The sequence below is a fragment of the Hemicordylus capensis genome, chromosome 3 (assembly GCF_027244095.1).
Source record: "Hemicordylus capensis ecotype Gifberg chromosome 3, rHemCap1.1.pri, whole genome shotgun sequence".
NCBI classification, from domain to species: Eukaryota; Metazoa; Chordata; class Lepidosauria; order Squamata; family Cordylidae; genus Hemicordylus; species Hemicordylus capensis.
In genome coordinates this window covers 185853133-185869354 of record NC_069659.1, presented here as the reverse complement: position 1 = coordinate 185869354, position 16222 = coordinate 185853133, and the positions used below count along the sequence as shown (strand labels likewise).

General features: G+C 43.0%; 1 protein-coding gene across 5 annotated transcripts in view; it reads left to right on the top strand.

The window, feature by feature from the left end:
* Window positions 1-16222, top strand: part of VWA8 (von Willebrand factor A domain containing 8) — a 221619-nt gene that overhangs the window by 101505 nt on the left and 103892 nt on the right. For all 5 annotated transcript variants that reach the window (XM_053308215.1, XM_053308212.1, XM_053308211.1 and 2 more), the window contains 3 exons: window positions 2687-2758; window positions 8798-8874; window positions 14459-14534. In XM_053308215.1, the coding sequence (XP_053164190.1) occupies window positions 2687-2758; window positions 8798-8874; window positions 14459-14534 (225 nt within the window). The remainder of the gene's footprint in view (window positions 1-2686; window positions 2759-8797; window positions 8875-14458; window positions 14535-16222) is intronic.

Here is a 16222-nt window from a genome sequence, read left to right as displayed (position 1 = left end):
GCATCTCCTTCTCTGTTTGTTTTCAGGAAGACCCTCAAGACTCTCCTGTTCTTGCAAGCTTTTAATTAGAATTAATTTTAATAATTGTTTTAATAACTGTTTTATACTATTGTTCTTATTGTGTCTTGTGTATTTTAATTGGTGTTGATTTTTTAATATTTTAAATCTTGCACACTACCTAGATATGTACATATCAGGTGATATAAAATTATGATAAGTAAATATTAAAAGGGCAGGATTCGGGCTTTTGAAAAGTCATGACCTTGAAAGCAATGAGACATGACTACCTTTAACGTTTGATTGATTTCACTGAAATATGAAACTAACTCTGAATCCTGCTCTAGTGTTTCTCCTCTTATGTAATCGTGCTAGATAAAGTCAGTCTAGTCACCTATATAGTTCTCAAAATTTAGTCATAGTTGCTATTCACTAATCAAGAGGGCAATAATTAAGTCATCTCCCTATTTCAACCAGAGCCATGTAGATTCTCCCCCAGATTTCTCCCTCTGCTGCTCACAGAGATGCTAACCCAGACAAGCTGCAAAACAACCGGCACTAACACTTCAGGGTAGTCCTTCCCTAAAGTCTCTCCCTCTCTTCACTAAAACTGTATGCACAGGATTTGCCCCCAGATTTCCTCTTCCATGCCTGCCACTCTCCCTTCCCCCTATGTTCTGTCAATCCTTTTGCCCTTTGATCAGGTATGCAATTATTGTCGGTTTGCCTTTCTTCTGCCTTCTAACCGCAATCTCTTTTGCCTGTTCCCTCCTGCCATTTAAACCCACATCATTGATCCATAGTTAATCCTGTCCTTCTGTTACTTCCCTTCCAATTCTGGCTCCTTTCAGAGTTTATCAACTTCCCCAATTGGCAGTGTTGCTTTCTGCTCGTATAGGAGTGGGTAGGAAATGCTTGACAGTGCTTGGTGCAAGCCTGCAGCAGGTGTGGAGGTGGGTGGATTAGCATTAACAACTCCTTTGCCTTCTGCAGGGAGCTGAGAGCATCTAGACAATGCTAAAAGCTGGTGCAAAGAGTCAAGGGAGCTTGTTCTAGGCAGGCCTATCCTCATGGTAATGGGGACTAGAGATTGGGAAGTAGCTGACAGAGTGAGGACTTGACAGGAGCAGGGAAGAAAAAGACAGCCTGGGATTGCATACAGGCCCTTCCTGGGAGGCTAGGACACGGGGCGGGATACATACGGGCCCCGGTTACGAGAAACAAGTCCAGATTGCTCATTGTCTGCAGCAACTTTCTCAGTTTTTCTCGAAAAGCTTTGTTAAATCTCAATGTTCCATGTGAAGTGTGAACCAACCCTATTTGTGATGGTGTCTTTTCTTTTTGTTTTTGTCTGTACTATACAAATACTAGGTTTTTTGCCATTCTTAAGGGCTTCTTTTTCTGTTATGCAAGCAACCTTTTGTACCTCCCTAGTTAAAAGTAACAGCCCCTCCCCCCCAGTGTGCTTAGTGGATTCAACAAAAGGGAAGGAAATAGAACAACATGCGTTCCCAGCATCCTTGCATGTTTCCAGGGGAAGAATTCTCTTTTTCCAGCAAGCTTTTTGCTTTTATAAAGAGTTACCCTGCTGGGCTTACAATGTTTGACAATCATACACATTCAACTAGTGGGAGAAAGAATGGTATACAAGTCTGGTCTGTGGCTTGATTGGCAGGAAACGGCATAGTTGGCACTTTATTGCCAGTACAAAAAGGAGGTTGGGACTCCCATGACAGAATTTATCCATGTCTATATAAGGAAGCTTATTTCACAGGTTGGGATTTTTGTTCGAATTCTTTATCATGACTCATGGGATTCTATGGTACCCGGCTTCTAGAGTAGTGAGGCAGTTCTCCCTCCCCTAGCTTATTTTAGCTATTTCACATTTGTCTACTTTATCATAGGAATATCGGACTCTTCTTTGGTCATGTACACACTGCTGGTTAGCTCACCTGTTTTCATTGCTGTGCTTGTTCACCTTGCTAATAGTGCATTTTATATTCCACTGCTACCTATTCCTTTCCATGGTCCTCTACTAAAACGGAGTTCTTTCCAGTCAGCAGCTTAGTTGCTTCTGGGCCATACGCAAGACATCCCAAGGGATGTCTCTAGAAGGCACCATCATAATTAGGTAGCATGAAAAGCCTGTCCAATGTATGTGCCTCAAATTGAATTTACCAGTTGCTTGTGTCAATCCAGGTTATGCCTGTTATCATCTTGCCCTCTGTGTCAGACTTCCTGGAACACCTTGCTGGTCACTGTTGGACTTGATTTAAAGATGCCGCCCTGGCAGCTGAAGTTGTCTTCCACTCATAGAAAGGCTGCATCCAAAGATGCTCTTCCACTTGCTAAAGTGAAAACATGAGAACTGCTATAGAAGCCATTGCACATGTTGTACAGCCAGCAGTGTTTCCCCTTCCTTTTCAAATTCTTTTGGTCAAATTCACAGAACAGAGCTATATGAATAAGTAGTTCTCATCCAGTGTGGCAATTACTACCATCTTATCAATGTAGATCATTATGTAAGTAAAAGGTGTAAAAGATCATTACTGTTTCTAAAAATCGTGTGATATTGCGTATTGCTCAAAAGACTACACGTATATGAAGAAGTACAGTAAAAGTACCTCAGTGTGTTAATATTAATGTATTTTCTTGCAAGTTCCACAAAATGGTTTTAATTTCTCTTTAGCACATGATGGTGATGGAATATATGCTTAAGGATTTCTTGCTTGGAGAGCACCTTCTCCTGGTTGGCAATCAGGTAAGAGCACTAAAATCTTTCGTGTGTGTGTGTGTGTGTGTGTGTGTGTGTGTGTGTGTGTGTGTAAATATATATAAATTTACTATAGTTTTATTTGTTAAAAGCTGACACAGAGGCGAGTCTCACGGTCAGTGAGACCCGTTGGAAGGCGGTTTGTGGGGAGAGCGGGCTTAGCCCACTCTTCCTGCAGATGATCAAGCCAGCAGCCCTGGTTGGCCAGATCGGCTGCCCACACGACTGCCGGCTCCGTCACAGAGTCGGCGGGGGCTGTGCGGATCGGGTGCCGCGTGGCTCCTGGATGTTCCAGGATGCCTTGCACGGGGCTTTCTGGAGAGATGCCCGAGCCCAGGAGGCTGCTTGTAGCCTCCCCGTCAGGGGTCTACTTATGTGTTGCCACGCGCCGCAGCAACACACGAGCAAAAAGCACTCGCTCTGTTAACCTCATCTTAGGGGAGGGGAATTTAGGGCAGTTTGCTGCCGGGAGCCGCGTGGCTCCTGTTGCAGCACACGATCGCCCCAAATGCGGGCTAGGCTCCCTTAGCCCGCTTTTGGGCAATCGTGAGAATCGCCTCACTGTTTGTTTTCTTTGCACCATGAAGATATTACTGTCATCACAAATCCAGTTCAACTGGATTTTTCTTCTACTCACTGCTTCCCCTTGGTGGGTAACTTTGTTTTACTGACAGACATCCTGTCATCCTGACTAACAAAGCTCTGGTGCAACGGGAGAAGCACTGGTGTAGTAGCAGTTCTCCTGGAGAGCTCCAGACTAAAGTTGCATCGGTGCTAATGTGTGCGTAGAGGAATTTCATGGACTTTCGCTTCCTCCAGAAGCACTCTGTGCCGCCCAAAATATGTCTCTGAGGGCTGTGTAACCCACCCTCAGGGACATATTTTTGGGTAGCCCAGAGTTCTTACTGAAGGTCATTGAAAATTGCCCCCACTGCTGAACCAGCTGCTAAGTCAATGGAGCTGAATTAGCTGAACTTTTCAGAAGCACCAGTGCTTCTTCTGTAGCACTGCTGCGTCATTAGTCAGGATGTCAGCTACTGTTAACAATTTCTTTTTTAAAAAAGTTTGTATCCAAGGATATAATGTTATTATGAGCACTAACTTTAAGCACAGAATATGTTTTGGAAAATTAGGCAGAGTAATCAGAAATGTCTTATTGTTTCCATGTATGGGATTAGCGTAGTTTAAAAAAGAATAACTTACTAGATTATTTGCAAGAGTATGTCAGTAACAGCTATACTGAGTGAAGCATAGTCAAACCTAGCCTTTAAGCATAGTTCTTGCAACACATAGAGCTGGTCCTCTTGCTACCAGCAGAAGACTTGTTTGCCTTGTTCCACCAATGTTCTATGCAACTAACATGTGGAGTGTGAAAAGAAGAAATCCCCATGAGCCATAGCCAACTGAAATTCTTCTGTGTGTTTCCTATTTTCTACTTTGTGTTCCCCATAAGGAACACTGCTGAGATTTGGCCTTTATTCTAGTTTTTCATTATTTTTTTGAGTTGTGAAAGCTGCTGTTCAGATTGCAGCTCATCCTACAGCAGGACATAGAAGATCTCTGTATTGTACTGCATATTGCATCATTAGTAGCAAGTAATCAGCGATGTCTTCTAGATGAGAGAGCTTTGTGGGCACTGTTGACAACAGTGGGTTTTCAACATGGTTAGCATGGGTTCAGACTCACACAGGTTTTAATCAACATTGTCTTAGATTTTATTCTTTGAGGCTAGTTGTATGCTGTTTTTGTAAGGGGGTAGGGAATAAGTGTGTCTTCTGTTCTCTCCTATATTGTGTTAGTATTTTAGCATATTTTCCTGTTGCCTGGGTTTTGTTTGGAGACAATTTTTTTGGCCAGAATTACTTATAAGCTTATTTCCCAGTGAGCTGGGCATGGAATCCAGTACAGATTGACAAGTGATGTGCAACCATCTGCTGCATTGAGGTGCATGTTTTTATTGGTTACCTAAGCACAGTTACTTGGCAGCAAGACATTGAATTTGAGAGTTAATGTGTTAAGTATTACAGCACTGTTTGGCTGAGTTGGGCTACTGAGACTGGGCAACACTGTTCAGTTGTCAGCCTGTTAATCGCTTTCACATCTCACAATTGCTGTGCCATATGGCCCCAGATCTTTTGGATGTGTGTGCCATTTTATTTTCACTATTAATTTGTTTGTAACTTAAGGACTGAAGGGGGGGAAAAACACACACACACACATATACATATTCACACAAACACCACTATATGTTCTGATGTCATCCTGTGCTGGATGTTGTGTTGTTTTGTTTGTAACTTCTTTGCATCTGGTTATGACAGATGGAGCTTTCACAGTTGAATGAGGCAGGGTGGGAGCCAGATCACTGAGCATTCTGGAAAGGCATCCGGCCCATGAGGCAGCTGGGGTCCGTGAACCTGAAAGCTGGAATATTGCCCACACAGCCATAAAACCCGATTGGCAGCATAAAAAATAAGAATGTTCTATATAATATATATTCTCTCTATCCTTGGAGGCTCTAACTCTTCTCCAGTCTCTCCATGCCCTCCTCCTGGGTGCCTACATTGGTCCTAGATTGAACTATACTCTCGCTTTCCTCATAATCAATGCTCTGCAGAGATCTTAAGATTCAGGTTATTATATTTTAAATATAACAATGCATTTAATAACTGAGTTTCCCTGTTTTATCCCTCCTCATTGCCTCCTGGATTTTAAGCTTCTCTTGGAGAGGTGTGGCTGGGTGACTCTTATTACAACCGTTGTTGTTGTTGTCATTATTAAAATAAATACTTGTATCCTGCCCCTCCAGTGCTTGTGGCAGATGTTATTGCTTTGGCCTTCAAGAAGCCAACAAGGAAAAGGGAGCCCAAGTCACAGAGCTGTGCCTCATTCTGCCCAGCACTACTGATGTGAGCATGGCCTGCTGCTCAGAAGTCAGCCAAAATATCTGGTTGGGCTTCCTGTGCCCTGCATGGTAATTAGGCCACCCTGCACTACAAAGGGGCTGTACAGGTGCTTAGGATCAGAAATGTGAGGAGAGGGTTTTTTCCCAAACAAGCTGCACTGAGACAGGTCCTCAGATTAATATAGGCGATTGAACTGAATGCCAACTTGATGCTGCCTTGCCTTCGGTAAAGAGGACCAAAGCTGCAGCTTTGTTATGGCTCTCTCTTTGTCTTGGCTCTCTTCCCACCGCCCAAAGCCTCTGGATGGGGCAGTTTATAAATGTAATAAATAATAAAAAATAAATAAATACAATAATAATAATATAATATTTTGCCAAACCAGAACTGATGGTGGCAGCCATGTATGTTAATCACATGTCTGCCCCATTCGTGTAAAACAAAAAACAGGAGGCAGGGAGCCTGTTTGTAAAATCAAGAGAGGTGTGCAGGTAAGAGGAGCGTGCTGTACCTTCTCACGTCCCATCATCTCACGATGATGAAAGCAGGCACTCTTCTTTCAGCCAAGTTCATTTCCAGTATCAGAGCTGGAAGACAAGTGCTAATGAAGGTTAAGCAGGGAAGAGTTCAGCTCCATTCATTCCTGTGCCATTTTTGATGATAGAAGTACACAGCCCCTAATTTTATATTTAAAGAGTGCAAACCTGATTTAAAAGATGTGTCTCCTGCTGTTACATTTAGTTTGAACTAAAGCCCTATTTCCTAAAACTGTTCACACATATCCCCCATCTGTGTTGCCAGAAACCCTGTCTTTAAATCCAGGAAAGGTTTGCTAGAAGTTCAGTTGCCTTAGGGGACAGGTCAGAATGAACACCTCCATCTTGATATACTACAGCAGGGGTGGATAACATCTTTATTTTCAGGGGCATTTCTCTTTCCAGACACTGGGCCAGAAGTTTATTTTGTCACATAAACTGACCCTATCATAAATGGTCAGCCTCCATAACAAAGTTGGTGCTATCTCAGTAAGAGGAGAGCTTTCCAGTTAATGGTGTGCATACGCTCAGATGTAGCTGCAACATTACATACAAATCCCAAAGACATCCTAACATGAAGCATGGATTTAGAGCATAGACTATCTCTATCACTTACAACCTGAAAACAGCTTTTCTTTTAATTACACATGATACTATATTTTAACATAGTGTCTGGTGGCGGGGAGATAAAATAGCTGGTGAGGGGAGGCATTTACAGCCCCTGGGTCACCCCTGCCCCAGAAGAAGACAAAGACAAACACCAAACAAATGATACAGTCCCAAAGTCAGTGTTGAACATACTTCAGTTTTTTAAATCCAGATTTCTAAAAGCATGCTTCACTTTCTCAGTTGTTTGAGCTACCTACTTTTGCAGCATGGACAAGAATTAACAGTATTCAAACAAGTCACTTCATTGCCAGAAATAATTTCTTTGACAAATAAATGTGTAGGATCAGGTCAAGTGACTACTGTGCTCATGCTGCCACCTGATTGAGAATGTTGCTTGTTCTGCTGAGATACTGCTTAGACGGCAATCTTCCTTCAGCCTGACATGGTACACTGGCCACGGTGTACAGACCTTATTCAAATCAAATCTCTATTATTACAGTCATTCGACTAGCAAAACACAAAGTACAAAAGCTTTACATAAAAGCGAGCTTTACATAAAAGCAAAGACCTTATTAGGTGATAGGTGAGTAGAGGCTGGGTATGGCCCAGGAGAGCTCAAGTTTCTCCCGACTAATCTGCCCACCATATTGCCAGGAATGTTGAAGGAGCCTGGCATGGTTGAAATATAATAGTTATGGGACAGGCGTGGAACCAGCTGTGCGGAGGCCTCTCTGTCAATGTCCCTCCCCGTCCATGAGCCAGCGCTTGCCCATCCTTTTCAGGCAGCGTTTGCTCCCTGAAAGCATCTATTCCCCATTCTCTCCCTCCAGGGAGAGAAAGGGAGAATAGATGCTTTCAAGCAGCAAGCACTGCCTGAAATGACATGGAAGCTCTCACTCAGGCTCTTCGGAGCTCGAGGTCATGTACAAAGGGGGCGTGGCCTCGAGTTCCAAAGACCCCGAGCGAGCGCTTCCCTGTCGTTTCAGGCAGTGTTTGCTGCCTGAAAGCATCTATTCTCCCTTTCTCTCCCTCTCTGGAGGGAGAGAAAGGGGAATAGATGCTCTGAGGGAGCAAATGCTGCCTGAAAAGGATGGGCAAGTGCTGGCTCCGGGCTCTTAGTAGCCCGAGTGTGGGTGGGGGGAGTTCATGTGGGGCTCTTCCAGAGCCCAAGCCATGCCCCCTGGGGGCTTCAGTGGCCCCTACCATTGGCGGCCCGGGCCCTGACTTCTCAGTCCTGTTCCTAGTTTGTCAAAATCACCCAGCATTCCTTTCCTTCCACCTTCTTTCCCCCTATCTCCCAGCTGGGTTAATAACCTTCCCTCTGAAAAGATCCAGGAAAAGAGTGATCCTGTGCAAAGATTGAAAATGTCCCCCTCACATAAGACAAACATTATCTGTTTCCTCCTCAATGCCACCCCTCTCTGCTGCTTCCCTCCTAAAGCCAGCACTGCCCAGCAAATGTTCCCTGCCTTTGGCTTACTTGCTGCCTAAGTAACGACGGACACATTGTTGCTCAGCTCACTCTCTCAGCCTGCATCTTACTCATCTCGCTGTTCTGCGCAGTTCAGGAAGTGGTGGGCAGGCTCAGGCTGCCGGATATCCTTCCTCAGTCTCCTTTCCTGCCAGGACTGCGGGGGGCGGGCGGGGGGTGGGGCACCGGCAGCCCTGTCCGGCTGGAGGGTGGAGACTGGGGGTGCCTTCTTAGTACTGATGAAGTGCCTGCCTTTGAAGTAGGAGGGGGCAGCGACCCGGGTTCGAACCTGTTTGCACAATGGTAGCTCCGCCCCTGTTATGGGATTTCAAGCTGACAGGCAGCAGTCCAAAACGGGCCTACTTCACTCACACGTCACTGTAATTGTATTTGTACAAGCCATTTTATGCAGTAATTACATACTATAGAAACGTAAAAAAGTAAAGAAACTATAAGGAAATTTGAATCATGGTTTAGCATATATTTCAGAAGTGTGTCATTGTTTTTTCAGGGTGTAGGGAAAAACAAGGTGGTTGACAGATTCCTTCACCTGTTAAATAGGCCAAGAGAATATTTGCAACTGCATAGGTAAGTGGTGCTTTGTAATTTTTAGTGACTTGATTTCTTGCTTCTAGTATCTGTTATAATAGATTTTTCTCTTCTATAATAAAAATAGAAATTTTCTATTCTATAATAGATTTTGCAAACACACGGCTAATGAACTGTTACAAACTTCCTAAGTGCACCTGGGTTTTACAAGTAATATGAATTTCTACCCATAGACTTAGAATAACAAGTATGCAGATTATATTGTCTTTGTTCTGTGAAATTGTCTGATAATAGGCACATGTTTCTCTTCTTAGTTATTCAGATCAGTGGATGGGGAGTTGGGTACAGAGTTCTTGATTAATAGATTGGGAGCCAGTAACATGGAACCAGGATTATCTCCTTGCTCTGTCTTTGAGCCCGCCCACCCCCATCCCCAGCCACCTGTGCGAGACTCAGAATAATTCTACTTCTGATTCCAGTTAGGAACAGGATAATTGTGATGTCTGAACCAAGCAATCCTGACTTATTCTAACCACAGTCAAATAAACCAGGATCTGAACCCAAACCTTAAGCCCTGGCTTGCTTCAAACAATCTTTCAAACACTATCTCTGCTTTAGACATAATGCATGAAAATGGAGGCCCTGTTCACATCAGGAGCACTGGGACCTTCCTCCCTTTCTCACTGAAGCATGGAGTGATCTTGTAGAAATCTACAAGTTTGCCCAGAATATAACCATTTTCTATGTTCCAAGCTGTCTAGGACTCAACAAGTTTAGGGTCCTACTCCAGGACAAGGATGTAATTTCATATGCTCATTCCCATGCAAGTCTTTGCTACCACTTTGCACAGAGCAAAAGGAGGACAGACTAGGAGGGATTGGCATGTAGAAACCACAATACTAGAAGAATAGTTGGAATGTATACCAAGAAGGAGGAAAGGAGGAACCACCAAGTTCAGGAGGATGCCAGCATGGTTAACAAGTAGAGTCAGGAAAGCTATAAAAGGGAGGAAGACTTCCTTCAGAAAATGGAAGTCCTGCCCAAGTGAAGAGAACAGAAAGGAACATGAGCTCTGGCAAAAGAAATGCAAAGAGACAATAAGGGATGCAAAAAGAAAGTTTGAGGAGCATATAGCTAGGAGTGTAAAGGGGAATAACAAAAACTTGTTTGAATATATCAGAAGTAGAAAACCTGCCATGGAGGCAGTTGGCCCCTTAGATGATGAGGGTGTGAAAGGGATTATTAAGGAAGATAAGGAAATTGCAGACAAGCTGAATGAGTTCTTTGCATCTGTCTTCATGGCAGAGGATACTGACCATATACCCTCTCCAGAATTGAGCTTTTCAGGTTTAGCGGCTGAAGAACTGGGCCAGTTTGAGGTGACAAGAGAAGATGTGCTAAACTGTCTTGAAAAACTAAAAATTAACAAATTGCCAAGGCCAGATGGCTTCCACCCAAGAGTTCTGAAGGAACTCAAATGTGATATTGCTGATCTCCTAGAAAAAATATGTAACTTGTCCCCACAATCAGGCACTGTACCAGAGTACTGAAAAGTAGCCAATGTAATTCCAATTTTCAAAGAGGGATCCAGGGGGGATCTGGGAAATTACAGGCTGGTCAGCTTAACTTCAGTGCTGGGTAAATTGATGGAAAGTATACTTAAGGACAAAATTGTTTAACATATAAAAGAAAAGGCCTTGCTGAAGGAGAACCAGCATGGCTTCTGCAAGGGCAAGTCTTGCCTCACTCACCTTTTGGAGTTCTTTGAGAGAGTTCTTTGAGCATATGGATAACGGGGATCCGGTTGACACAGTATACTTGGACTTCTAAAAAGCTTTGGACAAAGTTCCCCAGCAAAGGCTCTTGAGTAAACTTAGCAGTCATGGGATAAGGGGACAGGTTCATGTGTGTATCGGTAACTGGTTGAAGGACAGGAAACAGAGGGTTGGTATAAATAGAGAATTTTCACAATGGAGGGAAGTAAGAAAAGGGGTCACCCAGGGATCGGTATTGGGACCAGTGTGCTTTAACTTGTTCATAAATGATCTAGAAGTTCGGGTAAGCAGCAAAGTGGCCAAATTTGCAGATGAAACTAAAATATTTAGAGTAGTGAAATCCACAATAGATTGTGAGGAGCTTCAAAAAGATCTCTCCAAACTGGGTGAGTGGGAGACAAAATGGCAAATGCGGTTCAATGTAAGCATGTGTAAAGTGATGCATATTGGGGCAAAAAACCCGAACTGTACACTGATGTGATCTGAGCTGTCAGTGACTGACCAGGAGAGAGATCTTGGGGTCGTGGAGGACAGCTCATTGAAAGTGTAGACTCAGTGCACGGCAGCTGTGAAAAAGGCTAATTCCATGCTAGGAATCATTAGGAAGGGGATTGAAAATAAAAATGCTAATATTATAATGGCCTTATACAATTCATTGTTGCGGCCACATCTGGAGTACTGCATACAGCTTTGGTCAAGAAGGATATTGTAGAACTGGGAAAGGTGCAGAAGAGGGCAACCAAAATGATAAGGGGCCTGGAACACCTTCTTTATGAGACTAGGCTATAGCATCTGGGGCTCTTTACCATGGAAAAGAGGCGACTAAAGGGAGACATGACCGAGGTGTATAAAATTATGCTTGGAGTGGAGAAGGTGGACATAGAGACATTTTTCTCCCTCTCACAACACTAGAACCAGGGATCATGAAACTGAAGGTTGGAAAATTTAGGACCGACAAGAGGAAATATTTTTCCACACAGCATATAATTAATCTATGGAGTTCTTTGGCATGGGACATGGTGATGGCCACCAGCTTGAATGGCTTTAAAAAGGACTTAGACAAATTCATGGAGGACAGGTCTATCAGTGGCTACTAGCCTGGTGGCTGTGGGCCACCTCCAGTTTCAGAGGCACAATGCCTCTCAATACCAGTTGTAGGGAAGCAGCAGCAGGAGAGGAGGCATGCACATACCTCCTGCCTGTGGGCTCCCCAGAGGCATCTGGTGGGCCAGTGTGTGAAACAGGATGCTGGACTAGATAGGCCTCGGGCCTGATCCCATAGGGCTGTTCTTATGTTCTTATATGTGAACTGAGTTACCAAGTATATCTGAAGGACTTCCAATTACTAATTCAAAAGCATGAGAGACCATTCATAACTAGTAGATAGCAATAGCAATAGCACTTACATTTATATACCGCTCTATAGCTGGAAGCTCTCTAAGCGGTTTACAATGATTTAGCATATTGCTCCCCAACATTCTGGGTACTCATTTTACCGACCTCAGAAGGATGGAAGGCTGAGTCAACCTTGAGCCCCTGGTCAGGATCGAACTTGTAACCTTCTGGTTACAGGTTGGCAGTTTTACCAGGGGCTCATCTTTGACATGATCCGGTTGTATTCACACAACTGGGAACTGCGCCTGCAGTTCCATTGCAGTTAGATTCTATAGCTCTGTGCCAGTTTCATTTATACAGGTGAAACTCAAAAAATTAGAATACCGTGCAAAAGTTCATTAATTTCAGTAATGCAAATTAAAAGGTGAAACTGATATATGAGATAGACGCATTACATGCAAAGCGAGATAAGTCAAGCCTTAATTTGCTATAATTGTGATGATCATGGCATACAGCTCATGAGAACCCCAAATCCACAATCCCAGAAAATTAGAATATTGTGAAAAGGTTCAACAGTCTAGGCTCCAGGTGTCCCACTCCAATCAGCTAATCAATCCATAACACCTGCAAAGGGTTCCTGAGCCTTTAAATGGTCTCTCAGTCCGGTTCATTAGGAATCACAATCATGGGAAAGACTGCTGACTTGACAGTTGTGCAGAAAACCATCATTGACACCCTCCATAAGGAGGGAAAGCCTCAAAAGGTAATTGCAAAAGAAATTGGATGTTCCCAAAGTGCTGTATCAAAGCACATTAATAGAAAGTTATGTGGAAGGGGAAAGTGTGGAAGAAAAAGGTGCACAAGCAGCAGGAATGACCGCAGCCTGGAGAGGATTGTCAGGAAAAGGCCATTCAAAAGTGTTGGGGACTTTCACAAGGAGTGGACTGAGGCTGGAGTTAGTGCATCAAGAGCCACCACACACAGACAGATCCTGGACATGGGCTTCAAATGTCGTATTCGTCTTGTCAAGCCGCTCCTGAACAGCAAACAACGTCAGAAGCGTCTTACCTGGGCTCAAGAAAAAAAGAACTGGTCTGTTGCTCAGTGGTCCAAAGTCCTCTTTTCTGATGAGAGCAACTTTTGCATCTCATTTGGAAACCAAGGACCCAGAGTCTGGAGGAAGAATGGAGAGGCACACAATGCAAGATGCTTGAAGTCCAGTGTGAAGTTTCCACAGTCTGTGTTGATTTGGGGAGCCATGTCATCTGCTGGTGTTGGTCCACTGTGCTTCATTAAGTCCAGGGTCAACACAGCCATCTATCAGGAGATTTTGGAGCACTTCATGCTTCCTTCCGCAGACGAGCTGTATGGCGATGCTGACTTCATTTTCCAGCAGGACTTGGCACCTGCCCACACTGCCAAAAGTACCAAAACCTGGTTCAATGACCATGGGATTACTGTGCTTGATTGGCCAGCAAACTCGCCTGACCTGAACCCCATAGAGAATCTATGGGGCATTGCCAAGAGAAGGATGAGAGACATGAGACCAAACAATGCAGAAGAGCTGAAGGCCGCTATTGAAGCATCCTGGCCTTCCATAACACCTCAGCAGTGCCACAGGCTGATAGCATCCATGCCACGCCGCATTGAGGCAGTAATTGCTGCAAAAGGGGCCCAAACCAAGTACTGAATACATATGCATGCTTATACTTTTCAGAGGTCCGATATTGTTCTATTGACAATCCTTGTTTTATTGGTTTCATGTAATATTCTAATTTTCTGGGATTGTGGATTTGGGGTTCTCATGAGCTGTATGCCATGATCATCACAATTATAACAAATTAAGGCTTGACTTATCTCGCTTTGCATGTAATGCGTCTATCTCATATATCAGTTTCACCTTTTAATTTGCATTACTGAAATTAATTAACTTTTGCACGATATTCTAATTTTTCGAGTTTCACCTGTATATACAGGCCGTCCTTGACTTAAGACACTCTTTGTTAAGATGAACAGCACTTGAGATGTTTGTAGATTGCTACGTTGTTTTAGCTTTACACCATTTGGAGTAGAATGGGAGGCTGTGCTAGATGGCCACTGGTGCATGGGCTAGAGAGGTGACAGTGGCAGCACAGGCTCACTTCATTGAGACTGATAGTCCTGGAGGCAACTTCTGCTGCATCTGAGGTCTCCACTGTTAACTTTTCTGCTGAGTGTCTGTACGTCTGTGACTGACGTACCACCAGCTTTGAAAGCAGCAGAAGAAAAGACGATATCTGTCTAGCCTCGTTTTAGGAACCGACTCCACCTTTTAAACATTTTTTCCAGTGGGAAAATAGGTTCCGAATTAAGACATTTTGACATAAGAGTCAGTTTATATTTATAAAAAAGAGAGATAGTCTTGTAGCCTACTTAAGAGTACATGTTTCTTGTAGACAAGAGTTTCTGTGCTTGATTATTTTTCTCTCTTCTCGACTTTGGATAACACTTGGCGTTTTGTTTTATATTCTTAGGGACACCACTGTTCAAAGTCTTACATTGCAGCCTTCTGTTAAAGATGGCCATATTGTATATGAAGATTCTCCACTAGTAAGTCACGTTTGATTAAGGCCCACATTTAAATATTTATTATATTCTTCAAAATACGTTGAAGGATCCACAATTTGATTTTGATCTGAAAGACATTGACTTTTTTCAAAGTACGTTTTGTCACCCTCAGTGGCACTGAACAGATAAGTTAGAAAAATGTGAATTTGATCATTTTACTTACCACTAGATTTATTATTATTATTTCTTGTTTACACAGTCAGACAGGTGTTACTGACTGGTTTGTTTTATCCATACATCGAGTTCTTCCCAAGGACCTGGGATGGCTTAATTTTATTATCAATATTGTTATTATTATAGAGATCATTGCAAAATATAGTCTGTTCCCAGTAAAGTTGCTTTTTGTAGTTGGCTGAGGGTGATTTCTATGGCCCCTATGGTGTTGAGGTGCTCTTCAAGGTCTTTTGGAACTGCACCCAGGGCGCCAATTACCACTGGGATTATTTTGGTCTTCTTCTGCCACAGCCTTTCAATTTCAGTTTGTAGATCTTTGTATTTGGTGATTTTTTCTATTTCTTTTTCTTCTGTTCTGCTATCCCCTGGTATTGCTATGTCGATTATTTTGGCTTGTTTTTCTTTCTTCTCGACCACAGTTATATCTGGTGTATTGTGTGGCAGATGTTTGTCTGTTTGGAGTCGAAAGTCCCATAATATTTTTGCATCAGGCAACCTCCCGTTTACCTTCATCTCAAAAACCTGAATGCCATTTAACAGAAAAGCAACAAGAACTAAAGCAAAAAATAACTGAGCACATGAACCAAACAAACACCAGGGTTCGACTTCCAGCTCTAAAAACAGTTGCCAAAAAACAACTTGCTCAGGCATTAAAAGATGTAGATGTTGCACTTGCAGAAATAACAACCATTATTGTTGTTGTTGTTGTTGTAGTTATTTACACAGTCAGACAGGTGTTATTGACTGGTTTGTTTTAACAGACACTGAGTCCTTCCCAAGGACCTGGGATGGCTGAATTTTATTATCAGTGTTGTTGTTGTTATTATAGATATTGTCGCAGAATATAGGCTGTTCCCAGTAAAGTTGCTTTTTCTAATTGACTGATGGTGATATCTGTGGCCCCTATATTATTATTATTATTACTATCATTATTATTATTCGATTTCTATACCGCCCTTCCAAAACTGGCTCAGGGTGGTTTACACAGAGAAATAATACATAAATAAGATGGATCCCTGTCCCCAAAGGGCTCACATTCTAAAAAAAACACAAGCTAGACACCAGCAACAGTCACTGGAGGTACTGTGCTGGTGGTGGATAGGGCCAGTTACTCTCCCCCTGCTAAATAAAAGAGAATCACCACGTTAAAAGGTGCCTCTTTGCCAAGTTAGCAGGGCTAACTATTTCCTTTTAGCCCTCATTAGTTCAGTGTCCACTTTGAATTTTAAGGGAGTAAAACAGTACCTGATATAGTCATATTTCTCTTTTATTCCCCTGCCCCCGGCACATACCTTTAACATATGAGTCAAATGCTCGATCCTACCCCTTTGCTAGATTGGTCCGGACTGGATAGTATATAAAATTATTCATGAAATAGAACAGTGGTTCCCAACATCCTCCAGATGTTGCTGAACTACAACTCCCAGCATCCCCAGCTACAATTTATTATGGCTGAGATTGTTGGGAGTTGTAGTTCTGTAACATCTGGAGGAACC